At 42.9% G+C, this 27023-nt stretch overlaps 1 protein-coding gene across 1 annotated transcript in view; it reads left to right on the forward strand.

The window, feature by feature from the left end:
• Positions 1-18701: 18701 nt before the first annotated feature.
• LOC311127733 (USP6 N-terminal-like protein) overlaps positions 18702-27023 on the forward strand; it is a 29485-nt gene continuing 21163 nt past the window's right edge. Inside the window, exons 1-2 of the mRNA XM_084159601.1 lie at positions 18702-18916; positions 22555-22628. Coding sequence (XP_084015727.1) covers positions 22563-22628 — 66 coding nt within the window. The 5' untranslated portion in view covers positions 18702-18916; positions 22555-22562. The remainder of the gene's footprint in view (positions 18917-22554; positions 22629-27023) is intronic.

Genomic DNA, 27023 nt, shown 5'->3' on the forward strand with positions numbered 1-27023 from the left:
TTGATAGCCTGAAATGTTTTCTTGGTAACTAGTTATGAGGTTGGGAGATTGGGAACCTATCTGGGCTAGCTAAAGCCAACTTCATAAAATTGCTAGGTGGCTAGTAGTATTACAGAGAAACAATAACAGGAAAAATCTGACGGGGCACGTGCCCCTGTGCCCCCTATGGACATGATCACATATATCTCTGTATTATGCATGGGAATACTTTGGAACAGATTTCCTAAATTAAAATCACTTGGAGCTGATTTGCTGGTGTTTTTACAGTATTTATGATTGCAAATTAATACAGTGTAATGATCCTTGCTGTAAGAGCCATGTTACAATTCCCACTAAGTGAGTTAACCCTCATGCGTAGGGTGATGTGTAGGGTGTTTGCCTTTCACGCCAGTGACCTGGTTTCACTTCCCTGCTGTGCTGTTTGCCACAGTGAGGGAAAAAAGTATTTGATCCCCTGCTGATTTTGTACGTTTGCCCACTGACAAATAAATGATCAGTCTATAATTTTAATGGTAGGTTTATCTGAACAGTGAGAGACAGAATAACAAACAAAAAATCCAGAACAACGTATGTCAAAAATGTTATAAATTGATTTGCATTTTAATGAGGGAAATAAGTATTTGACCCCCTCTCAATCAGAAAGATTTCTGGCTCCCAGGTGTCTTTTATACAGGTAACGAGCTGAGATTAGGAGCACACTCTTAACGGGAGTGCTCCTAATCTCAGCTTGTTACCTGTATAAAAGACACCTGTCCACAGAAGCAATCAATCAATCAGATTCCAAGGCTGGAATGGGCTACAAGACCATCGCCAAGCAGCTTGGTGAGAAGGTGACAACAGTTGGTGCGATAATTCGCAAATGGAAGAAACACAAAATAACTGTCAATCTCCTTCGGCCTGGGGCTCCATGCAAGATCTCACCTCGTGGAGTTGCAATGATCATGAGAACGGTGAGGAATCTGCCCAGATCTACACGGGAGGATGTTGTCAATGATCTCAAGGCAGCTGGGACCATAGTCACCAAGAAAACAACTGGTAACACACTACGCCGTGAAGGACTGAAATCCTGCAGCGCCCGCAAGGTCCCCCTGCTCAAGAAAGCACATATACAGGACCATCTGAAGTTTGCCAATGAACATCTGAATGATTCAGAGGAGAACTGGGTGAAAGTGTTGTGGTCAGATGAGACCAAAATCGAGCTTTTTGGCATTAACTCAATTCGTCGTGTTTGGAGGAGGAGGAATGCTGCCTATGACCACAAGAACACCATCCCCACTGTCAAACATGGAGGTGGAAACATTATGCTTTGGGGGTGTTTTTCTGCTAAGGGGACAGGACAACTTCACCGCATCAAAGGGACGATGGACGGGGCCATGTACCGTCAAATCTTGGGTGAGAACCTCCTTCCCTCAGCCAGGGCATTGAAAATGGGCCGTGGATGGATATTCCAGCATGACAATTACCCAAAACACACGGCCAAGGCAACAAAGGAGTGGCTCAAGAAGAAGCACATTAAGGTCCTGGAGTAGCCTAGCCAGTCTCCATAGAAAATCTGTGGAGGGAGCTGAAGGTTCGAGTTGCCAAATGTCAGCCTCGAAACCTTAATGACTTGGAGAAGATCTGCAAAAGAGGAGTGGAACAAAATCCCTCCTGAGATGTGTGCAAACCTGGTGGCCAACTACAAGAAACATCTTGTTTTGCAGAGGGGTCAAATACTTATTTCCCTCATTAAAATGCAAATCAATTTATAACATTTTTGACATGCGTTTTTCTGGATTTTGTTGTTGTTATTCTGTCTCTCAGTGTTCAAATAAACCTACCATTAAAATTATAGACTGATCATTTCTTTGTCAGTGGGCAAACGTACAAAATCAGCAGGGGATCAAATGCTTTTTTCCCTCACTGTACATTGGTGTCAGAAGTGGGATGGTGCCCGTGAGGCCATCATGGAGATGTGTATACGTGAGGGACTTTGTATAGAGGACGGGGGTAATGTAGTAACCTTAACCCAACACCTAACGACACATCAAGAGGTTAAGTTGTTGGCTTGAAAGTCACTGGACCAGGATTTGAGTCCCGGTCAGGGCTACCCCCGAATTCGCTACATTGGTGTCAGAAGTGGGATGTTGGTTGTGGGGCTATTGGAACGTCCGAATGTGTGAGGGAGCTGAGTAGCATGGGGACTTGCTACCGCGTTCCTTGCTATTTGAGGCATGTTACAATTTCCACCAAGTAAGTTAACACTATTGGCGAGATGAGTAGGGCGTTTTCATTTCACGCCAGAGACCCGGGTTTGCTTCCCTACCCTGTGTTCGCTACAATATTGTTAGCATCTTATATTTTTGTCATTTTGATAGACCACTATGTAACAAATTAACGTGTCTCACGGTCACAACAAGTATCTTCTATAACATTGAAAATGGTGGACGGACAGACAGGTAGCTAACTATCAGCAGTCTACCCCTTCCTCTAGCCCTGAAGATCTGCAGCAAACTAGCAATGTGCATGGCTGGTACAAAGCCTCATCGTCACACATTCATATAAATCCTACAGTGAATGAAAACCAAAATGTACTTCACGAAAATAGTACATTTTGGACTATACATTTATCTAGTCTAACCTACTGCTGAATTCACTGGTATCTCACAAAACCAGAGGGATAAACAGACCATAGTCTCGAGGTAGATAGACTATCTCTAATCCCAGTAACCTATGTGTAATTTGGTCTGGATGAAAGTAGATTTTAAGAGATTATGGGTGAAATTGTTTCTATAAATGACCTCTCAGCTGTGCTATCTTCCTATCAAATCCTCTTTTGGAAGCACAGTGAGATAAAGAGGTTTACTCTGCAACCCTGAACTAAGTCCTGCTGTGTAATAGAGAATATGTCATATCACATCAGAGGGCATGGCATGTCAGTGTAGAGGCACCCCATGAGGGGTTTGACAACAACCGGATTAATCCGGTTTTCAGGGGAAATGTAAAGAGAGCCTGTGACGCAACTTCCGCTTTTGGACGTTAAAAAGGTGGCACTCCATCTTAATTCCTCCACATTTCTGGTCCTTGTCAGGACCAGAAAGAAATGCTGCTCATATATGTGTTGTTTCGTGGTTTTGGTGTCTTCGCTATTGTTCTACAATGTTGTCAGGTGTCAGTGTGTAGCGGACGAACGCCGAAGCCTGCCCGAGTAAGGAGGAGGAGCAGCCTCGGCTGAATCCATGAAAAATGTAGAGAATAGTGGGAATGGAAGGGAACCCTGGAGTGAGTGGGTGTGTCCAAACTTTTGACTGGTACTGTATGTGTATGTATGTATATGTATATACAGTGGGGAGAACAAGTATTTGATACACTGCTGATTTTGCAGGTTTTCCTACTTACAAAGCATGTAGAGGTCTGTAATTTTTATCATAGGTACACTTCAACTGTGAGAGACGGAATCTAAAACAAAAATCCAGAAAATCACATTGTATGATTTTTAAGTAATTAATTTGCATTTTATTGCATGACATAAGTATTTGATCACCTACCAGCCAGTAAGAATTCCGGCTCTCACAGACCTGTTAGTTTTTCTTTAAGAAGCCCTCCTGTTCTCCACTCATTACCTGTATTAACTGCACCTGTTTGAACTCGTTACCTGTATTAAAGACACCTGTCCACACACTCAATCAAACAGACTCCAACCTCTCCACAATGGCCAAGACCAGAGAGCTGTGTAAGGACATCAGGGATAAAATTGTAGACCTGCACAAGGCTGGGATGGGCTACAGGACAATAGGCAAGCAGCTTGGTGAGAAGGCAACAACTGTTGGCGCAATTATTAGAAAATGGAAGAAGTTCAAGATGACGGTCAATCACCCTCGGTCTGGGGCTCCATGCAAGATCTCACCTCGTGGGGCATCAATGATCATGAGGAAGGTGAGGGATCAGCCCAGAACTACACGGCAGGACCTGGTCAATGACCTGAAGAGAGCTGGGACCACAGTCTCAAAGAAAACCATTAGTAACACATTACGCCGTCATGGATTAAAATCCTGCAGCGCACGCAAGGTCCCCCTGTTCAAGCCAGCGCATGTCCAGGCCCGTTTGAAGTTTGCCAATGACCATCTGGATGATCCAGAGGAGGAATGGGAGAAGGTCATGTGGTCTGATTAGACAAAAATATAGCTTTTTGGTCTAAACTCCACTCACCGTGATTGGAGGAAGAAGAAGGATGAGTACAACCCCAAGAACACCATCCCAATCGTGAAGCATGGAGGTGGAAACATCATTCTTTGGGGATACTTTTCTGCAAAGGGGACAGGACGACTGCACCGTATTGAGGGGAGGATGGATGGGGCCATGTATTGCGAGATCTTGGCCAACAACCTCCTTCCCTCAGTAAGAGCATTGAAGATGGGTCGTGGCTGGGTCTTCCAGCATGACAATGACCCGAAACACACAGCCAGGGCAACTAAGGAGTGGCTCCGAAAGAAGCATCTCAAGGTCCTGGAGTGGCCTAGCCAGTCTCCAGACCTGAACCCAATAGAAAATATTTGGAGGGAGCTGAAAGTCCGTATTCTGGAATGTGTTTGTGGGTTGTAAACACGCTTTCTCTCTCTCTCTCTCTCTCACACACACACACACGCACGCACGCACGCACACACAAACAAACACAAACATACACACACAGCAGAGAGTGGATGATTTGTGATTGTGAGAGAGGGATTCTGGTCTCTCCCCACATCCCACCCCCTTCATCCTGGCTTTGGACAGCCCACAAATCCATGTGTGTGCATGTGTGTGTGTGTGTGTGCGTGCTTGCATACGTGCATTTGTGCACACACATGCTTGCATGCTGTGTGTAGGTGTGTACCGCTACCGCCCCCCCACAATAACTTCCCAAATCTGCCAGGCCTTTTCCGCTGGTGGTGAGAGATAACCTTTTACTGTTTTATTTCTGGGGAGATAAATCTATTTTAATATTTTTCCTCCTGAGTCCCATTCACCGTCACCTAGCAGTCCCAGAGCTGCAGACAGAGCCGGGCTCTAACATGTTTAGACCACTGTCTGTCTGCCTCTTTACTGCAGCAATAAAGTCAGATTGACAGGCTTTGGGGAACAGGAAGACTGAGCTAGCCAACATTAGCCCCAGTAAATAGGCCTCTGGTTTCTGTGGAAAGGCTTTAAGAGACTAAACTGAAAGTTCTCTTGAGTTATTCGGAAGTTGATTTGATGCCATAGGCCACACCTGCTTTCTACTGATTATATCTCACTCTATTGACACACACAGAGCCTGGCCTAGGCCTACCTCAAAGCCAAGCACGGGACTTTCCTGATTTTGCTTCCATGACAAGATGGGGGCCACCAGGCTGTGTAATAAAGAAGGATGCTGTCAGGTCCTGATAATATTGTATAAGATACTTTACAACCCAGGTAGCCCTGTCTGCATTCACATTGGTAGTAGATTCACTCACATCACATCAACTCTAGATAGATCTGACCCAGTTTTAGTTGGCTGATGACTTAGCTTGTTTATTCCTTCCCTTGGGTTTGCAGCACTACTCAGTAATACGTGATTGGTTCAATGATTTTAAGAGGACATGCAGAAATGTGTTCTGCTATCATTGGGCATTCTTAATGCACTTACTAATGCACTTCCATGCAGTTTTGAAGCTGGATAGGCATCAGCTGGGTTTCAGTAAACGTTAGAGCAGCTGTGGTAACCCTCTCTCCTCCCCCTGACCTTTAACCCCATCCTCACCCCCCCTGTCCCCCACACCATCGAGACTGATGCAGCTATTGTCCTATTGGAAGAATAATGTGTGTGAATGATTCATCAAAATCCTGCTCAAATAATCAACTGTAGCCTGGAGTTTTTTTTGACAAAAGTTTCACGTAACAATACACAAACACACACACACACGCGAGTCCCCAGCCGTTCATAAGTCACAGTGTAATTCGAGCCAGCTCTCTCCCTGGTTAAGATGAATGTATCTGCTGTGAGAGTAAATAAGATTCCTGCGCTGTGTTAATATTATCCAGCCAGCTGGAACAGAAACCAATGACTTCTGGGTGTTTTTCCTTCTCATTTCTGTTTCATAGCACTGTGGAGGGTAATGTTATTGCTGTACTAAATGGATAGTTTGCGAGGAGGCAAAATAATGCTAAAAATAGAGACTCGACCCCCTGAGAGGGACACTGGCTTTGGGTAGAGAGATAGAGGGAGGGAAGGAAGGGTGAAAGAATGGAGGGAAGGATGGAGGGATAGAGGGAAATAGGCCCACACCTCCAAATACCGTGTCCCACTCACTATAATATGAGCAACCCTTCCTAGTGTTCTCTATGTTCAGAGTCCTTGTGAAAAGGTTACTGCTATCTTTTCATTAGACCCGATTACCCTATAGGGATACCCATAGTTCCTTGCTAGAATACATTTACATTTACATTTTAGTCATTTAGCAGACGCTCTTATCCAGAGCGACTTACAGTTAGTGCATACAATTTTTTTTTTTTTTTTTTTTTTTATATATATTTTTCCCCCTTTTTTTCAAATTAATATTTATAATTTTATTTAACTTTTATTTGTATTAATATTTTTTTGGTTTGTCTTCAGTATATTTTTTATTTATTTATTTATTTATTTATTTATTTATATTTTTTATATATTTTTTCCATACCCCCTGTGGGAATCAAACCCACAACCCTGGCGTTGCAAACGCCATGCTCTATCAACTGAGCTACATCCCTGCCGGCCATTCCCTCCCCTACCCTGGACGACGCTGGGCCAATTGCGCGCCGCCCCATGGGTTACCTGTAATGCTCATCTCCTGTAGCCATGGGAATACCATTCCCTCCCTCCATGTACCAAAGCGACCCTCTCAATCAATGCAGATCAATCTGTGAAAGCCTGTGTGTGCAGGAATTCAGCTGTCTCGGATTATCAGTCAATCAATTAACCCAATCAATCAATTAGTGCCCTATAGGTATTGACCTGTATGAATTATTCTAATGCAGGGATGGGCAACTTTGATGTGGGTGGGGCCACAAAAAAATCGGAACTCATCATGATCTGTGTACTCACATCTCCCCCCACCCCACTTGCAAGCAAAAAAAATTAGCGGTCACCCTCGTGACAGCAAATATACATTTTTTGAGTTTTAAAGTTTGCCATGGGGTTTAGAGAAAATGTTGCAGTTTTACAGCTAATTTCTTGCAATTATTCTCATTTTGCCATGGGGTGTAGAGAAAGATTTGCAGTTTTACAGCTAATTTCTTGCAATTCTACATATTTTGCCATAGCATGGAAGCAAATCTTTGCAGTTTTTAATATGATAACTGATGACCAATGGGTCCCACCCCGGTCGGTAATTCGACCATGCTTAGATAGCTGGCCGCTAGACTAATTTATCAATCTAAATACATTTAGCTGACATGAACTAATTGAGTGACTACTGATGCGCAACCAAATTTCGAAATTGCACCTTGTGTATTCTATTATTCAAACTCTCAACAGTAAGTTGAAACACCGACTGAGTTCCCCACCCCAAAAAATGGTCAGTGGGCCTACAAAAGGGAGTCCGCGGGCCACCAGTTGCCCATCCCTGAACTAGCTACTAGCTAGTTACATTTCTCTCACGCTTATAAATACATTTTAAAAATTAAACAGCATATTATTGATCTGAAAGGTTAGCCGTGTTAGTCCAGTCGCTAGCTTATCCAGGGTCAGTGTTACATAGAGCAACCATGTACTGTCTATCAATGGGAACAACTGCAATCATTTTGCAAGCAACATTGCCAAAATGAATGAAATAAAATAAAATGAACCTCATAAAATGTTACCTGTAATGCTCATCTCCTGTAGCCTAATTGTCATCTCCTTATTTTCATAATGTACCTAAATTACAAGGGTTGGATATGCACTAAACTGTTTTATATGTCAACACTTAAAAGGCATGTACAAAATCTGGTATATGGTTTGCCTCATATACATTGTCTACTGGTATCATTTTAAATTGAGAACATACACTGAGTGTACAAAACATTAAGGACACATGCTCTTTCCGTGACATAGACTGACCAGGTGAATCCAGGTGAGAGCTATGATCCCTTATTGATGTTACTTGTTAAATCCACTTTGATCAGTGTAGGTGAAGGGAAGGAGACAGGTTAAAGAAGGATTTTCAAGCCTTGAGACATACTAACCGCACTAACCATACTATTTGTGACGTAAATTGAGTATGTAGTATGCTTATTGGTCATAGTATGGATATAGTTAGTATGCCAAAAGTTCCCAGATGTCGTACTACATTTGCCAAAATACGAAGTATACAAGCAGTGGACACTATTTCCGTACTTTTAAGGCCCATAATGTAATTATTTAGAAAACGGGCGTGGCTTCACAACATTTTCTGATTTGAAGAAAATGGCAGAAAATATGCAGCTGAAAACCAACAAGAGCAGATACAAATTCATTGCTTTAAGCTCTATGGGATCGGTGTCCCGTACACGGGACGGTTGAGCTAACGTGCGCTAATGTGATTAGCATGACTGTTGGAAGTAACAGCAAACTTTTCAGGACATAGACGTCTTATGTGGGCAGTTCAATGCACTGTCCAATTTACAGTAGCTGTTACAGTGAAAAAATACCATGCTATTGTTTGAGGAGAGTGTACAACAACAAAAAAACGTATCACGGCAACTGGTTTGATACATTGACCACTGAAGGTAAATAAAGTACTTACATTCAGTAATCTTGCTCTGATTTGTCATCCTGAGGGTCCCAGAGATAAAATGTAGCATAGTTTTGTTTGCTAAATCAATTTTTATATTCAAATGTAGGAACTGGGTTCTACAGTTTGAACCCTTGCTGTCTCTGGCTCCACACCCACCCTGCCCGGCCATCTAGATGTGTGAAAGTTAGTGTGTAAGCTAATGATCCATCATGTATGACATTCCTGGGAGTGTGTAAACCTACATTTTGTATTACCACATCATTTTTGTATGTTCTCTATAGTTATGTACTTGAAAATCTATCAATTGACCAATTCGGCACATTTGGGCAGACTTGATACAAAATAGTCCACACAACCTGCTGCAATCTAGTGACCAAAATCTAAATTGCGCCTAAACTGCAATATTATATTGTGGCCTTTCTCTTGCATTTCAAAGATGATGAAAAAAACAAACATGTTTTTTTGTTTGTAATTTATTATCTTTTACCAGATCTAATGTGTTATATTCTCCTACATTAATTTCACATTTCCACAAACTTCAAAGTGTTTCCTTTCAAATGGTATCAAGAATATGCATATCCTTGCTTCAGGTCCCGAGCAACAGGCAGTTAGATTTGGGTATGTCATTTTAGACGAAAATTTAAAAAAAGGGTCCGATCCTCAAGAGGTTAACAAATTATGACAAATATTAAGAAAAATATTGAGCAAGTAATTACTTTTCAAATAAGTTACGTTACAGGTTATGTTGGCTGACAATTTGTTAGCTACGCTAGCCTTACGAACCGCATAGCATATCATTACAGCAGTTGCTTGTATGTACCGGTGTGTTAGCTAGCTACCTAAAGTTAGTTGGCTACCAATACATCGAACTTGCCAGTATATTAACTATATGCTATCTAACTAACTACCCAACGTGTATTGACTTGATTATTCACATCATTCTTAGCTTAGCTAAATTGTATAGTCGTTGTGCGTTCTCAATGGACATTGTTAATGAAGTCGTAAGATGTCTAGCTAGCAATATGTTATGCTAACAACCTAGCAAGAAGTTGGATAGCAACAGCATCAAATTCCGGTAGACAGTCGAAGCGCCAGTACACTCCACTGAAAGGATACTGTTCGTTTACAGTATACTAAAAGGAACTAATAGTATATAGTATGTAGTATATACTCATTAAGTATGTAGTATACAGTATGTTAGTATGGGTAATCGAACACAGCTATGGATTGTGTATGTGTGCCTTTCAGAGGGTGAATGGGCAAGACAAAAGATTTAAGTGCCTTTGAACAGGGTGTGGTAGTAGGTGCCAGGCGCACTGGTTTGTGTCAAGAACTGCAACGCTGCTGGGTTTTTCACGCTCAACAGTTTCCCATGTGTATCAAGAATGGTCCACCACCCAAAGGACATGTAGCCAACTTGACACAACTGTGGGAAGCATTGGAGTCAACATGGGCCAGCATCCCTGTGGAAAGCTTTTGACACCTTGTAGAGTCCATGCCCCGACAAATCGAGGCTGTTCTGAGGGCAAAAGGGTGAAATTGATTAACATAGCTGATATACTAAGAAAGAGTGACCATCAAACAAAACAGATTGGAGATCTTACAACTAGACAAAAAGGAAATGTACATTTGAGAATACAACACAGAAACACAGACATATTACAGACAGAACCCCTTCCCTACCTTATTGCAGGATTGTTTTGTCAATTTGTAAGTCGCTCTGGATTGTCACGCCCTGGCTCTGGGGACTCTAATATGTTGAGCCAGGGTGTGTAAAGTCTATGTGTTTTGTTCTAGGTTTCATTCTAGTATTGTTGTTCTATGTTGGCCAGTGTGGTTCTCAATCAGAGGCAACGTGATTCAGCTGTTGCTTGTTGTCTCTGATTGAGAACCATACTTTAGCAGCCTGTTTCCCCACAGAGTTTGTGGGATCTTGTTTCTAGTCTGTTGTGTTAGACCGTGAACTGTCACGTTTTCGTTTTGTCGTTTTTGATCGTGTCTCTAATAAAGAGTATGTTTGCCTGCAACGCTGCGCCTTGGTCCTCATCTCTGTTCGACGATCGTGACAGAAGATCCCACCAAGACTGGACCAAGCAGCAAGTCCAGGAGCCAGCGCCTGAGAGATCTCTAGCGTATCTCCTTCGCCTCCTCGACTGGGTCAAGCCATGTGAGGAAGAGAGGGGCTTGACGTGGAGGCAGAAGGGCGAAAGGCTGGCGAGAAGCATGGAGACCTGGTCCACGGGTAGGAGTGAAGCCCATACATTTTTTAGGGGGGGGCTAATGCCGTGGACGACGGGGCAGCAGGAGGCCGCCAGGTTACGGGAGTCACTGGTCACCAGGGGGAAGGAGGATGTAGAGGCACGGCGAGAGGTACTGGCGTGTGTTGCCAGTCCGGTCCGGCCTGTTCCTGATCCCCACGTAGGGCCAGTGGTGTGTGTTCCCAGTACGGTCCGGCCTGTTCCTGCCACTCGCACCAAGTCTACGGTGCGCGTCACCAGCTCGGCCCGGCCTGTTCCTGCTCCCCGCACCAAGTCTGTGGTGCGCGTCGCCAGCCCAGTCCGGCCCATTCCTGCTCCCCGCACCAAGTCAGTGGTGCGTTTCGTCAGCCCTGTCCGGCCCGTTCCTGCTCCCCGCACCAAGTCAGTGGTGCGCGTCGTCAGCCCGGTCCGGCCCATTCCTGCTCCCCGCACCAAGTCAGTGGTGCGTTTCGTCAGCCCAGCTCGGCCCGTTCCTGCTCCCCGCACCAAGTCAGTGGTGCGCTTCGTCAGCCCGGCACGGCCCGTTCCTGCTCCCCGCACCAAGTCAGTGGTGCGCTTCGTCAGCCCGGTCCGGCCCGCTCCTGCTCCCCGCACCAAGTCAGTGGTGCGCTTCGTCAGCCCGGTCCGGCCCGCTCCTGCTCCCCGCACCAAGTCAGTGGTGCGTTTCGTCAGCCCGGCTCGGCCCGCTCCTGCTCCCCACACCAAGCCAGTGGTGTGCGTCGTCAGTCCGGCACGCCCCGTGCCTGTTCCACCGGTGGCTGGTCCGGCACCGGTCAGATGCTTCACGCCGGAGCTAGAGCAATCCGCTCCACCAGTGTGCAGTCCAGCTCCGGCCAGCGGGGCCAGACCGGACCAGGGGTACTTTGGGTGGTTGGAGAGGGAGCGGGGATCAGGCCCGGAGCCGGATCCGCCGCCTAAGCGGAGTGCCCACCCGGTCCCTCCCCTGTGGTATTTGGTGGGCGCGGTCGGAGTCCGTGCCTTTAGGGGGGGGTACTGTCACGCCCTGGCTCTGGGGACTCTAATATGTTGAGCCAGGGTGTGTAAAGTCTATGTGTTTTGTTCTAGGTTTCATTCTAGTATTGTTGTTCTATGTTGGCCAGTGTGGTTCTCAATCAGAGGCGACGTGATTCAGCTGTTGCTTGTTGTCTCTGATTGAGAACCATACTTTAGCAGCCTGTTTCCCCACAGAGTTTGTGGGATCTTGTTTCTAGTCTGTTGTGTTAGACCGTGAACTGTCACGTTTTCGTTTTGTCGTTTTTGATCGTGTCTCTAATAAAGAGTATGTTTGCCTGCAACGCTGCGCCTTGGTCCTCATCTCTGTTCGACGATCGTGACATGGATAAGAGCGTTTGCTAAATGACGTAAATGTAAATGTAATTGTGATATGTCCTTACAAAAACAAAATAATGGGCAATTTTCACAATATTTTCGGTTGTAGAAAAGCGCAGCCAGCAGCCATGTGTACGAATGGAGACAAGGAAAAAAGTGTGTCACCAGAGCTGTTTAGAATGTGTTGTGACGTTTGACTTTATCAGCGTAATCCATTTTCATTTTCAATTTCAATAAATATAAATCGCAGACTGTCGGCCACACTTGATAACTTGAAAACTAGCACTTGAAACTAGCATAGGTAACAACTACCCAGACGGAAAACCGTGATGCACATAACACACAGCTCCCCTTCTACAGGCTTGAGGGGGAGGGTTCTTGAAATGTAACAGACAATCAAAATCTTACCAAACCGTTTTTTGAATGCAAAATTGTCCAGACATCCAAGGGAGGCGTGACAACAATGTGATTTTGGAGGTATGGCAACACGAGACTACACAACATGGGAAACTAGCATTATAAGTGCACACTCTTATGGTACCTGGCCGGAAACCTGGCCTAGGTGGCCCAGACACTGCCCCCTGGTGTAGCGGAGGTTACTACTAATTGTGGTGTGCTCCGGGGAAGATAGGTGGGTACTAGTCATTGTATTGGAGTAACACTTATTTTGGTATTACTGTATGGCTCAGTTTGTTGAGCATGGCGCTAGCAATGCCATGGTTGTGAGTTTGATTCCCGGGGCCACCTATAGGATAAAAGCGTCTGCTAAATGGCATATATTATTATTTATATACAGTATATTATATTTGTACCCTCTGTCATAAGACATACATAATGTTGTCTGTAAAATAACATCGTTGAAAAACAGCGTTTCGGTCAAAGACCTACATCAGGGTGACGTAATATATGGCGTAATATGAGGTCTGCAGTACTCTATAGGATTGATTGTTTCTACCCGCTTCCATAGCATGTGCCCCCAGGTTCGACCCCTCTCCGTCATGGGCCGGGTCATAGGCCAGGAGAACTGCCTGTTCCTTAACGTGCGGACCCCCACCCTGAAGCCTGAGGCTGGGCCACCCGTGATGGTGTGGATCCATGGTGGCTACCTCCACATGCTGACTAGGGGAGACGAGGGGTACTCCCCAAGAGAGGAGCTGGCAGCCAGGACTGAGGTGGTGTACATCAGCTTCAACTAGAGACTCAACTCCCTGGGCTTCCTGGCTCTGGAGCTGCTGAGAGAGGGCTCACCCACTAACACTTATAAGTTCAGGTAGTCCCTCCCCGTTTTGGCCCTTTTGCTTCCATTTGATGTACTCTGGTCAAATAATAATATATATAATAACCTACAACAGTATAGCAAAAGATGGCAATCCATACATTCTTAGTCCCATGTGCCAACGTGACAAAGTGAAAACGTCATCGGCATGAAGAAGAAATATGTTTGTTTTACAGCCAAGTTCCTCTTCTTCTTGGTATTTTGCTGGCAGGTAATGTGCAAATAACCCTTGTCATTGAGACATTAACAAAGATGATTAGTCTACATATACATTTTGTATTCCTCATCAAATTCCCTCATCCCTGCCCTCACCACAGTTTACGGTTATGAGCATGAATAACTGCAAACTCCTGGCCCAACTAAGTTAGCACCAAGTTAGCATTGCAGAGCTCTCAATGTCTAAAGCAGTTTTCTACCAGATAGCTCATGGTGTGTTCAAGTATGATAATGGAGGCGATGTAGCCATTTTACAAACTATTTACCGCATTTAACAGAGCTTTAAAATATTAATGGTATTTATATTTGTACTTCCGACACGCTGAATATTTTATAGTGTGTATACCTACCCATTAAGATGTGAATATTTAATGTTCTTTAATGTGATTTGGCTAACTGGAGGTGTCTTGTCTTGCTACTGATGCTGGGAGAAAAGGTTTTCTTTCTTGCACGCTAGCCTGTTCTATCTTGCACGCTAACACACATACTGTACACACAACACAAACACACACACAAACACACACACATCTATGTGTGTAGGGACATGTAGAGCCTACATTCTTATAAGACTCACTTCAGCCCCAATATGATATGACACGTTAAATCAAATTAAGCTTTTTCATGTTGTAGCTTTGGTGTAGCTTTTTCATGGTGCAACAGTTTTAATTCTTGAAGAAGCTATACATGCACGCATGCACACGCACACAAAAGAGGTGCTCTAAATCCCCTGTCCCATGTCCTATATCTGTATCCTGATCTGAAAGTGTTGGGTATTGGCACAAGCCTTCAGGTACCCTAGGTTAGATGGAGATTCTGAAATAGGAACAAGGATATGGAACATAGAAAACGAGGCCATGTCAGATTGGGATTGAGCCAGGCTTCTCTCATCTCTAATTGGTACCCCGCCTTTTTGTGTCCCCCAGGAAACTACAGCTTCATGGACCAGATAGCAGCGCTGAAGTGGGTCCAGAGGAACATCTATGTGTTTGGAGGAGACCCCAATCGGATCAAAATATTTGGGCAGAGCTCATGTAACGTGGGGTGTTAAAGAATTCTCTTTTATCTGTGAGACAGAGATGGAGAGTTTAGTCAAGTCATTTTAGAGATTTCTATTTTTATGGTCGGTAACAAAAATGTCCTTCTTTGTGGCATCTCTGTGTTATCTGGGGGGTTGAGGGCAGAGCAAAATATACATTTCCTTCACAAGATGGACCAATACATTTCTATCCTATTCTACTCTATTCTTCCACAGTGCGGTGGATATGAGTGGCTCCTATAATGCATCACTGGAGAGGGTGGAGTCAGACAACCCGGCCTGCCTCCGAAAACTCTCCCTCAGTCAGATACTACGGGTAAACACACATATACACACTCTCTCACACACACACACACACACACACACACACACACACACACACACACACACACACACACACACACACACACACACACACACACACAAGCTTGCATACAAGTCCACCAGACAGATACTATGGGTATACTGGATTCACACAGTGATTTTAAAGTCAACAGTGCCAACCTCCAGGTAACTGCCAAAATAAAGGAAACACTAACATAGTGTCTTAATAGGGTGCCAGAACAGCTTTAATGCGCCTTGGCATAGGTTCTACAAGTGTCTGGAACCCTATTGGAGGGAAGCGACACCATTCTTCCACGAGAAATTCCATAATTTGGTGTTTTGTTAATGGTAGTGAAAACCGCTGTCTCATGCGCCACTCCAGAATCTCCCATAAGTGTGTCAATTCGTTAGTAGGCAAACAGAAGACAGTCCGCCCTTCCTCGATAGCCTCCTTTTGGTGAGGAAGCACAAGTGTATCCTACCGTATAAGAGTTTTGCTATCTGCCACACCCCCCTTGAATCAGCTGTTGTATTGTCGGAGGAAAAAAAGCATGCACACATTTAAAAACGATATGATACTTATCCTTTTATCTATAAAAAGTATTGCACAACTTAATTTGTTTTAATCAAATCTTTACACATTTATTTTGGGATCCACCCCTGTAAACATAATTTGCCTGATGATGCGCGAGTAGAGAAGGAGCTTCTCATTTTATACAAGCTCATTTTTGTCGACATTCACTCTCCTCGCCACCTCTCTTCGATTACCTTTGACCTTTTTCAAAAGGAGGCGAGAGAAGACAGAGGAGAGAGGACACAGGAGTTGAGCAAATCAAATTGAAAAAATGCCATTGTATCCCATTTACTCGTGTTTCTTTTATTTAGGCAGTTACCTGTATTCTTTTCATGGCATTATCTTGCCCCCAGATGGCAACTGTGCACAGTACAACATACATTGAAACAATAGAATAGAGAGTAACTGTCACTATCTTGCTCTCTTTCTCTGTCCCTGCCAGGCCATTCCATGGAAGGAGTAACCGTCATGGAGGCCAGATAGACCTGCCAACCTGGAGACCTGGAGACCCCGTAGACCTGCCAACGAAGGGGCGCTTGGTGGTGGACGGTCACGTTCTCCACGCCCCTCCCTTAAAAACGTGGGAGAAAGGAGGTGACTACGATGATGTTCCCTTCCACAGAGCAGGAGACTGACTTCAGCTGAGTAATAATGGGCTCTGTTCCATTACTGTTAAACGTAGCCTGTATCCCTCTCTTCCTTGAAGTTGATCTGACATGACTGGATTGGTGTAAGCAAGCTCGATTTTGCATTGTATTCAACCCTTATTTAAAAGGCCATGGCTATGGAAACCTCTATCTTAAAGCCAATTTATGCTTGCTCCAGAAATGCATCCGGAGGCTCCGAGGGTGTGATGCAATCGCGGAAGCTCGGGAAGCTTGCGGAGGCCAAATCGAGCTCCGTACCGCATTGCAGTGCGCCTCCCAAATTTCGTAAAAGGCTCTGCATGGTCAATCCGACTTCTACAGTGGCCATACAGCATGTACTGCAATGCGGCCTCCACAGAAGTCAGAGCAGCAAAATCTCCAACTAGTAAATGGGGTCACCATTTACTAGTTAGATGGAAATTATCCAACCATTATGTTGAAATTATATAAAAAGGTAAATGCAACTTGCAACAATTTCAAAGATTTTACTGAGTTACAGTTCATATAAAGAAATCAGTCAATTAAAATAAATAAATGAGGCCCTAATCTATGGATTCCACATGACTGGGAATACAGATATGCATCTGTTGGTGACAGATACCTTTAAAAAAAGGTAAGTGCGTGGATCAGAAAACCAGTCAGTATCTGGTGTGACCACCATTTGCTTCATGCAGGGCGACACATCTCCTTTGCATAGAGTTCATCAAGCTGTTGATTTTGGCCTGTGGAATGTTGTGTCACTCCTTTTCAATGACTGTGCGAAGTTGCTGGATATTGGCGGGAACTGGAACACGCTGTCGTACACGTCGATCCAGAGCATCCCAAACATGCTCAATGGGTGTCATGTCTGGTGAGTATGCAGGTCATGGAAGTACTGGGACATTTTCAGTTTCCAGGAATTGTGTACAGATACTTGCGACATGGGGCCGTGCATTATCACACTGAAACATGAGGTGATGGTGGTGGATGAATGGCATGACAATGAACCTCAGGATCTCATCACGGTATCTCTGTGCATTCAAATTGTCATCAATAGAATGCAATTGTGTTCGTAGTCCGAAGCTTATGCCTGCCCATAACATAACCCCACCGCCACCATATGGCCCCATGTAGCTTAGTTGGTAGAGCATGGCGCTTGCAACGCCAGGGTTGTGGATTCGTTTCCCCCGGGGGGCCAGTATGAAAAAATGTATGCACTCACTAACTGTAAGTCGCTCTGGATAAGAGAGTCTGCTAAATGACTAAAATGTAAATGTTGACATCAGCAAACCGCTCGCCCACACGACGCCATACATGTGGTCTGCGGTTGTGAGGCGTACTGTCAATTTCTCTAAAACGACGTTGGAGGCGGCTTATGGTAGAGCATTCAGTTCTTTGGCAACAGCTCTGGTGGGCATTCCTGCATTCAGCATGCCTATTGCACGCTCCCTCAACTTGAGATATCTGTGGCATTGTGTTATGTGACAAAACTGCACATTTTAGAGTGGCTTTTTAATGTCCCCAGCACAAGGTGCACCTGTGTAATTATCATGCTGTTTAATCAGCTTCTTGATATGCCACACCTGTCAGGTGGATGGATTATCTTGGGATAGGAGAAAAGCTCACTAACAGGAATGTAAACAAATGTGGGCACAACATTTTAGAGAAATAAGCTTTCTGTTCGTATGGAAAATTTCTGGGATCTTTTATTTCAGCTCATGAAACATGGGACCAACACTTTACATGTTGTGTTTATATTTCTGTTCAGTGTAGTAATAAACTACATTTATCAATCTGAATAAATGCTACAGCCCAGTTAGCATGAGCATTCTTATATAGTACCACTGCAATGTGTACAATGATAATCACTTGTTTTTTATGTTTGATTTTATATTTTGAAAACTATTCTCACTTGCTTATTTTGTACTCAGGTGGCTGAATATCATGCCATATCATGCCATGGCCTAAAATACAAGGTATATTGCAATCACTGATCGATGATGCTAATAAATACTCTGGGTGTATGGTTATAGTCTTTATTAACACAAATGTAATATTTGATTTATTTTGTAGCCCTGAAGAACTTGCTAGAGGGCTCAGAGTACAATACTACACCTTGGCTGGTGTAAAGCAGCAGCACAGCCAGTAGAGGGCGCCAAAAGCACATAATATACTTCACATCAGCCACCACTGTAGTGTACATGAGGTGAGTCGGACCGTAGAAACAAAATAGGACTGTAATGCAGGAGGACTGTACCTTTAAGTCATCATCCTACAGCGTACATATTTATGTCACGCATGCCACGCTGCTGCGCCTGCTCAGTGCACCACAGACTGTTTAGTGACAAATGTACCACTATTCCGTTAGATGTAGGTAGCCCGTGTGCTCCAGTATGGACCCACTGTTGTATGGACCCACTGTTGACGTCGCGGCTATTGTTGTGATTCCGCGATTTGGGTGACAGCTCCTGTGGATCTAAAATTTCAGGAGCGACGGAAGAATGAGAAGAGGGAATTATAATATTTCTACTGCACGGATAGCGCAGAGAGAGATCCACGATAAAAGGTAAATAATAATCGATCTATTTCCTTTATTGTTGTCTCGCCATTCGTGTAGAATTCCCCTGCTGGTATAACGCTACATTATAGGCTATAAAAATGCTGATGAATGCCACAACACTCGCTCGTGCGGTCGTGTTTAGCCTTTTGTGCGTTGCCTGTATTGCTTTTGCTATAGGCTACAGTTTTGCGTCTCCACAACCTTACAGTTATGCTCTGACATAATGATCATATAGCAAATACATTATAGGTTTAGTTATAGTTAATATTTTCTTGTAATTTGCCCAATTAATGATGGAAGGTTTGCCTTAATCTTCTTTTTCAGAATAGTCTATTTCGCACCCTATTCATAGAATTATAAGCAATGAATGTCATTACATTTTATCCACAACCGGCAAAATCCCCTTGATATCAATGTAGCTTTTCTCTGTAGCATGGCGAATATGGTTATAAACAGAAACACTACAGTAACTTGATTTCCTGCTTAGGATAGGATTCAAAAGATGGATTTTTGCATAGGTTGGCCAGCGTGAAATACACAGAAACACTTTTTTTTTTTTTTTTGTTCTGGAAAACAGTATCTTTATTGTTTTACAATATTATATATGCACTATCAATCGTTGTGGTAATGCACAATTAGTTATGTAATGAATGTGTGTGTGTGTGTGTGTGTGTGTGTGTGTGCATGTGCGTGTGTTCCTGTGCCTGTGCATGTGTTCCCTTTGCATCTGTGTGTGTGTGGGTCAACTTCCTCTGGGCCAGATGTAAAGTCAATCAGTTGGGGCACGACCGGCTACTTAAACCCTCTCTGGTCCCTCTTCCGGCCTCTGCCCTGCCAACAGAAACTCTGTATGCCTGCTATGATTTCAGACCACTGACCACATGGCAGTTTCTGCAAGATGCTTTGAATAGTATGCAGCACATTCAGTGCTTTATAATAGCGAGGATCGCCATCGCCTGTGTTCCCTCTTCTGAGTTTGTTGTTCTGAAAGTAAGACCAGAGATAAAGAGGTGAAGCTGTTACTGACCATCAGTAGCCTACCATATTGGTATTGATGTCTCCCGAACTGAGACCTCTGTTCCTTTGGTTAGGAGGGGTGTGTTTCCTTTTGCCCATTTAAGAAAACCAAACAAATGTTAGGCTACAAGGTGGAGGCCAGGAGGGTCAAATGTCTTTCTCCTTGTAGTCACTGGTTGGACAGACATCAGTATCTGCTGACCATGTAGCACCAGGTGTACTGTACTGTGCAGACTTCAGCCGAAGTCTCAGTCATCTCCCCTGCTGTGTTTTATTTGTGCCAATGAGTGACCACCGTCTGCCTGGCAGACATGTGCTTCGTCCTCTACCTCACTGAATTATTTAAATAGGTCTAGCCTACATCCACATTCTAGACATTCAGTCCTGTCTGTGGTACCTTAAAGCATCCATGTAGTCTTTGTAATTTGTATTTTGAAATCATAACTATATGTCTAATAAATCACTGTGTGTGTTTTATATTAATGAAAAGAACTCCAAAATATATTTTTTATCAATTATTTCCCTGACTATCCTTTGGCCTTGAAATACTCAGTCTGATTGTGTGGGCGTTATGAAACAAATGTGAAGATATTTACATACACAGCCCTGATTAGCTGATAGGATCGTCTAAAGCTCACCCCTTAGCCAGATGAACAGTCATTGGTCTATTATAATCAGATCACATTGTGATGTCATGATGTGGGCCAAAAGTTCCATCCCACCTGAACAGGCTGAAATTCCAGGCATTTTTTAAAACAGCTCTTACACAAAAAGGCCATTATTATCATTTTCACAATTTCAGTGTTATTTCGACCTCATGGAAATATATAAAAGGAAAATCACGTTTTTAACTGCACTGCCCCTTTAAGTTGGCTACTCCTGGCCAGTGTGTGTGCAGAGTTTTGTTCAAGCCCAGCATGAACAAACCTGATTGAAACAATTGTGATCATCAGGTTAGACCACAGTTAGCTCCATTGGATGTTTTGAAGCCAGGCTGGAACAAAAGCCTCCCCACACTTTCTCTGACCCTGTTCTAGCTGCATTTGCCTGACTGCCTGTGCTTGACACATTGATGTCCAATATGTGCCCCCTCAAAATGAATACCATAAACAGTACAGTTATCTTTCATTAGACTTGTGCCATGCCCATGTTGCATGTAGTTGGAAACAACATTATGGAAACGTCTCCACTCAGTGGTTGAAAGCCAGTCACATAACTTCAGTTAAGAGATACCAGAGTGATGGAATTACATTTCCTTTCCTTTATCGCACTGCTTTGCTAATCTTGGCCAGGTCGCAATTGTAAATAAGAACTTGTTCTCAACTGGCTTACCTGGTTAAATAAAGGTTAAATAAAAAAATTAAAAAATAAAACATTTCCTTTGTTCTGAAGATGCCTTGTAGTCAGGTTGGAAAAAACAACCATTGGCTGTGTAATCCTGGCATCAAAGATAGTGATAAGATCCAGATGGTGGATGTGTCCTGCTGTGGTCCAGATTATGACTGATCTGGAACCAGGACACTGGTAATGATGCAGCCCATGGAAAGTGTGGATTAACTGGGATTAGGCATATCCCGCTGTTTTGTTTTGGCGAGTACAGTATAAACATTCTTGTACTGGAGGGATCCACTGATAAGGTCTGTTCGTATGATGGATTGAGTGAAAACCTGTGCTTGTGGGGTGTAGCACCACAGAGGCATAGGCATAAATATGCTACACTCTGTCATGTGTGTAAAGGTAAACTCAGTGAGGTCAGAAAGCTTTGTAACAGGTTGGAGGGCCGTGAAATCAATATTCACCTCTCAATCAAAAGCAAACTGCTGTAGGCCTACACTGGCTATCCATCTTCTCAAACAGGCCTACACAACGTACAGTTGAGGACCCTTGAAAATATTGCCTTCATACTTTTTGGATGATTAGCATTACATAATTGTGTGTGCGTGAGGTAGATTCCTGTGTAGGAGGGTGCAGAGAGAGAGGGGAAGGCAGGAGGAAGGTGGGGGTTAGCAGGTACTGTCAGCCAAACACTGGCAGGACTCTTGGTTCCCAGGGGGCTTATATTACTGATCCACAGAACACTGATATCCTCTTCACACACTGCCAACATACTGTACATCCACATAGCGCTCTGCTTCTCAAACCCGTGTTCTATTTAGCTTTCACACATTCAAATCTGCCGTTTTTACTTTGTTTTTATTATGTTACTCAATAGACACACACAGAGGCCCACCATGTTTAAAACTATCCCACTACTAAAGGCATGTGAAGTGCATTCAGCCATAGTGTGACACTGTGTCAACACTGAGCTGAGGAGTGGACACATGCTGGTCAGAGCTCTTCAGGCACACTGGCAGGAGAAGGTTACAGGCTTATGATCAACATTACTGTTAATTAACCAACTGAATGGACAAAAACATAATCTCCTCTTTATACAGACCCGCTTTTTTAAATTCATCACTGATGTGTATCCAGTAGTCAGTTAGACCGACATATAGGGTTGGCTTGCTAGCATGCTGTAAAATGAAGATGTGCATGTCTGTTATATTTTTGCAGACACATTTGCCCACAACCATGCAAACCAAAGCATCTCTGATTTGAAATCGTTTCTGTTTTATTTTCCTTTTCAGATATTGACATGAAGAAAGACATTGAGACGTTGATAGCAGAGGAACGCGCTGACATCATCTTGAAATATGATACGGTGGGTGACGTTCAACAAATACACTGTTCAGAGGGTTTTAGGATGCTGTAAACTGTTTTTAAAGCTCTAGAATTGCCATGTGCACTTCCACCTTAGTTATTTCTCATTTACCGATGACCAAAATAGCCCAATCGACCTGTCCAACAAATGCCTCTACAGTTGGAGAACTCCTAGATAAGGTTTGAAAGTTCACAGACATCAGTTCAGTCATTACAGAGTTTCAGTAACAGTCAAATTAGTCACATAGCATAGCAATAGGGCTATTTAGCTCCAGGCCTGCATTGATGTATCCATGAATGTTAGTCTAAGACTGGTCTTCTTATGTAGGTAGACTGCACCACCTCCATCACCTCCATAAACAAGGAAATAGATCAACCACACCAGTCAACCAAACAGCAAAGGTGTTGTTATGTCCACACATAAGCAAGTGCAGTTTGTAATGCATATCCTTGATAATCAGATGTTGATTCACTTGGCCTGAGTTTGTACTTTAAATAACATGCATTCCATCTTCAGTACATGTCATGGAGTTATCCCATCTGACTGTACCACATGTCCTCTCTGTCTGTGTGTTGTCCATCTGTTCACACAGGAGGAAGAGTTCATACTTGTTTGAGCGTGTTGTTAAAAAGCGTGACTGTCGCTCTAAGAGGGATAAGAAAGAGAAACTGACGGTGTGTTTGTGTGTTGCTAAGCATTGTGTGTGTGGGTTGATGAAGAAGCCTAATAGCATGCTTGTGGTTTGTTGTGTAACAGAAAATTATTATATAATATAATATGATATGATGTTGAGGAGATTTAGACACACCATATGCAGCTAAAATAGTCACAGTTGCCAGGCAAATGCAATCATACTTTAAGAGAGATGACGTAGGCCTATCTGTGTTGTATGTTGTTAATTCTATAAAACCTAGAGAAGCATACATTATAAAATGATAGATTATGCAGTCTATTTAGTACAAACTAGAGGTCATGAACTTCAAGCGACCCAAATTTCCCTAGAAATATCTGTCTTACAGTGTCCCCTCTTCAAATTGGGGTCAGCAGACATGCTGACACTGGAAAGAGCAAGAGGGACGGAGAGCGAGAGAGAGAACTACAGCGAATGAGACAGAGTTGACACTCAAAATAGCAAGAGAGAGAGAGAGAGTAGGAATGAGACAGAGTTAAATTTAGCTCACAGGCAACAAGACATGGGTACATACTGTATATAGGATCTTAATTTGAGCCAGTTTGCTACGGCAGGAAAATAATCCTGCAGCAACAAGAAATGTGAGTTATTATGTGGATTATAATTTATGGACATTTTTGTAGGGGTTGATACATTTTTTTGTAAGGGAAAACTAAGTCGGATATTTCAAAGTTGAAATTACAAACTTTAAAAGCCCTTTTTTAACCCTAAATGCACTACAAGTGAAAAATGTGCTGCATTGCAGGAAAGTTATCCTGCACTAGGGTGATCGTATTAAGATCCTACATCTGTAGAGGGGACCCTGTCTGGCCTTAGCAACACCTGTGACAACGGCCATAGCTAGACCATCGATCGATTACCCCATGGTCTCTTGAAGCTACTGAACCATAATAGAAATCAGCTGATTACTGTCTGTCTGTAGGATTCTACTGTCTATATGGTATTTGACTTCTGTAGCTCAATTGGTAGAGCATGGTGCTTGTAACGCCAGGGTAGTGGGTTCGATCCCCGGGACCACCCATACGTAAAAATGTATGCACACATGACTGTAAGTCGCTTTGGATAAAAGCGTCTGCTAAATGGCATTATTATTATTATTATTATTGACTTCTGAACAGAAGTAGCACATACTGTCTCAGACCTCAGGTGGTGACAGTACAGACAAAATGTTTCTAGTGCAATTCACCATGGGTGTTCTGTTTATTGTAATGTGCAGATGGCTTAGTCAGGGTGCCATTTCTGTTTCTGTTTGGCAAAGACAACAACTTGGCTGCCCTTTGATGTTGTCTTGCCAAATAAGGTTATGACTTATTATACAACGGGTGGGTCTAATCCTGAATGCTGATTAGTTAAAACTGCATTCCAGACAGTGTCTATTCCACAAGTTAAGTCTATGATGTTAAAATGCCTATTTACTCTGTCCCATCTGACTGCGCAATCCACTGTCTCATCAGCCCAGCCAGGCAATTTATAAACTTGATCTCCACTATAAAAAGCATCTAGACATTATCTCACATTTCTTATAGACTAACATTTAGTTTTCAACAGTAGAGATTTGTATAAACCTTGCTGTCTGTCTCTCCGACATTTGCAACATTGTTTCAATATTCAAATTCGATCTCCAGCTGTCGCATAGTAATGAACGTGTCAGGAGTCGGGATGAGACAGACAGGCAGGCAGCTTTTCTCAGCCAGTCGAAATCATAAATCAGCATCATTTTTATGGATATATACAAATAAATATCAATAAAAAACAGGTAAAACGAAACAATAACAGCTAGTTTGCAGTCTTTCCAGCTTCAGTTTGAAGTGATTGTGTTAGCTGTATTGTTGGCTAGCTCCTCTGAACAGTAGTGTCCTGATGATAGAGCACATTTTCTAAGCCAGGTGAAATCGCGCATTATTAGCTCATTGTTATGGATGTATCAAATAAATGTCACTAGAAAACAGCTTAAACAAATGCAAATAAAATAAAATGGTATTGGTCACATACACATATTTAGCAGATGTTATTGTGAGTGTAGCGAAAGGCTTGTGTTCCTAGCTCCAACAGTGCAGTAGTGTCTAACAATTCACAACAATACACACAAATCTAAAAGTAAAATAATGGAATTAAGAATATATAAATATTAGGACGAGCAATGTCAGAGTGGCATTGACTATAATACAGTAGAATACTGTATATACATATGAAATGATCATATGTATGTATGTAAACATTATTAAAGTGACTAGTAAAACATTAAAGAACACCCTTTGTGTTCTGTTAGACAGGTAATTCTTTATCCACAATATAGCAGGGGGTGTAAAGCCATAACACATAAGTTTTATCAGCAGCAGACTGATTGATAATGTCAATAGCCGCACTGAAGTCTAACAAAACAGCCCCCACAATCTTTTGATCATCAATTTCTCTCAGCCAATCATCAGACATTTGTGTATGTGCTGTGCTTGTTGAATGTCCTTCCCTATAAGCGTTCTGAAAGTCTGTTGTCAATTTGTTTACTGTAGAATAGCATTGTATCTGGTCCCAATTATTTATTTATAAGTTTACTAAGTGTACCAACAGGCTGATTGGTCGGCTATTTGAGCCAGTAAAGTGGGCTTTACTATTCTTGGGTAGCGGAATTACTTTTGCTTCCCTCCAGCCCTGAGGGCACACACTTTCTAATGGCTTAGATTGAAGATATGCCAAATAGGAGTGGCAATATCATCTGCTATTATCCCCAGTAATTTTCCATCCAAGTTGTCAGACCCAGTGGCTTGTCATTGTTGATAGACAACAATACTTTTTTTTCCCTCTTCCACACTCACTTTACGGATTAAAAATGTGGTCAGTTATACTTGGATGTGTAGTGTCGGCGTATGTTGCTGGCATTTCATGCCTAAATTTGCTAATCTTGCCTATGAAAAAATCATTAAAGTAGTTGGCAATATCAGTGGATTTTGTGATGAATGAGCCATCTGATTCAATGAATGATGGAGCTGAGTTTGCCTTTTTGCCCAAAATTTCATTTAAGGTGCTCCAAAGCTTTTTACTATCATTATTTATATCATTATCACTTTGTTTCATAGAATACAGTGCCTTGCAAAAGTATTCATCCCCCTTGGCATTTTTCCTATTTTGTTGCATTACAACCTGTAATTTAAATGGATTTTTATTTGGATTTCATGTAATGGACATACACAAAATAGGCCAAATTGGTGAAGTGAAATGAAAAAAATAACTTGTTTCAAAAAATTCTAAAAGATAAATAACGGAAAAGTGGTGTGTGCATATGTATTCACACCCTTTGCTATGAAGCCCCTAAATAAGATATGGTGCAACCAATTACCTTCAGAAGTCACATAATTAGTTAGATTACACACAGGTGGACTTTATTTAAGTGTCACATGATCTCAGTATATATACACCTGTTTGAAAGGCCCCAGAGTCTGCAACACCACTAAGCAAGGGGCACCACCAAGCAAGCGGCACCATGAAGACCAAGGAGCTCTCCAAACAGGTCAGGGACAAAGTTGTGGAGAAGTACAGATCAGGGTTGGGTTATAAAACTTTGAACATCCCACGGAGCACCATTAAATCCATTATTAAAAATGGAAAGAATATGGCATCACAACAAACCTGCCAAGAGAGGGCCGCCCACCAAACTCACGGACCAGGCAAGGAGGGCATTAATCAGAGAGGCAACAAAGAGACCAAAG

Source organism: Coregonus lavaretus (genome assembly GCF_964263955.1).
Source record: "Coregonus lavaretus genome assembly, chromosome: 4".
NCBI lineage: Eukaryota > Metazoa > Chordata > Actinopteri > Salmoniformes > Salmonidae > Coregonus > Coregonus lavaretus.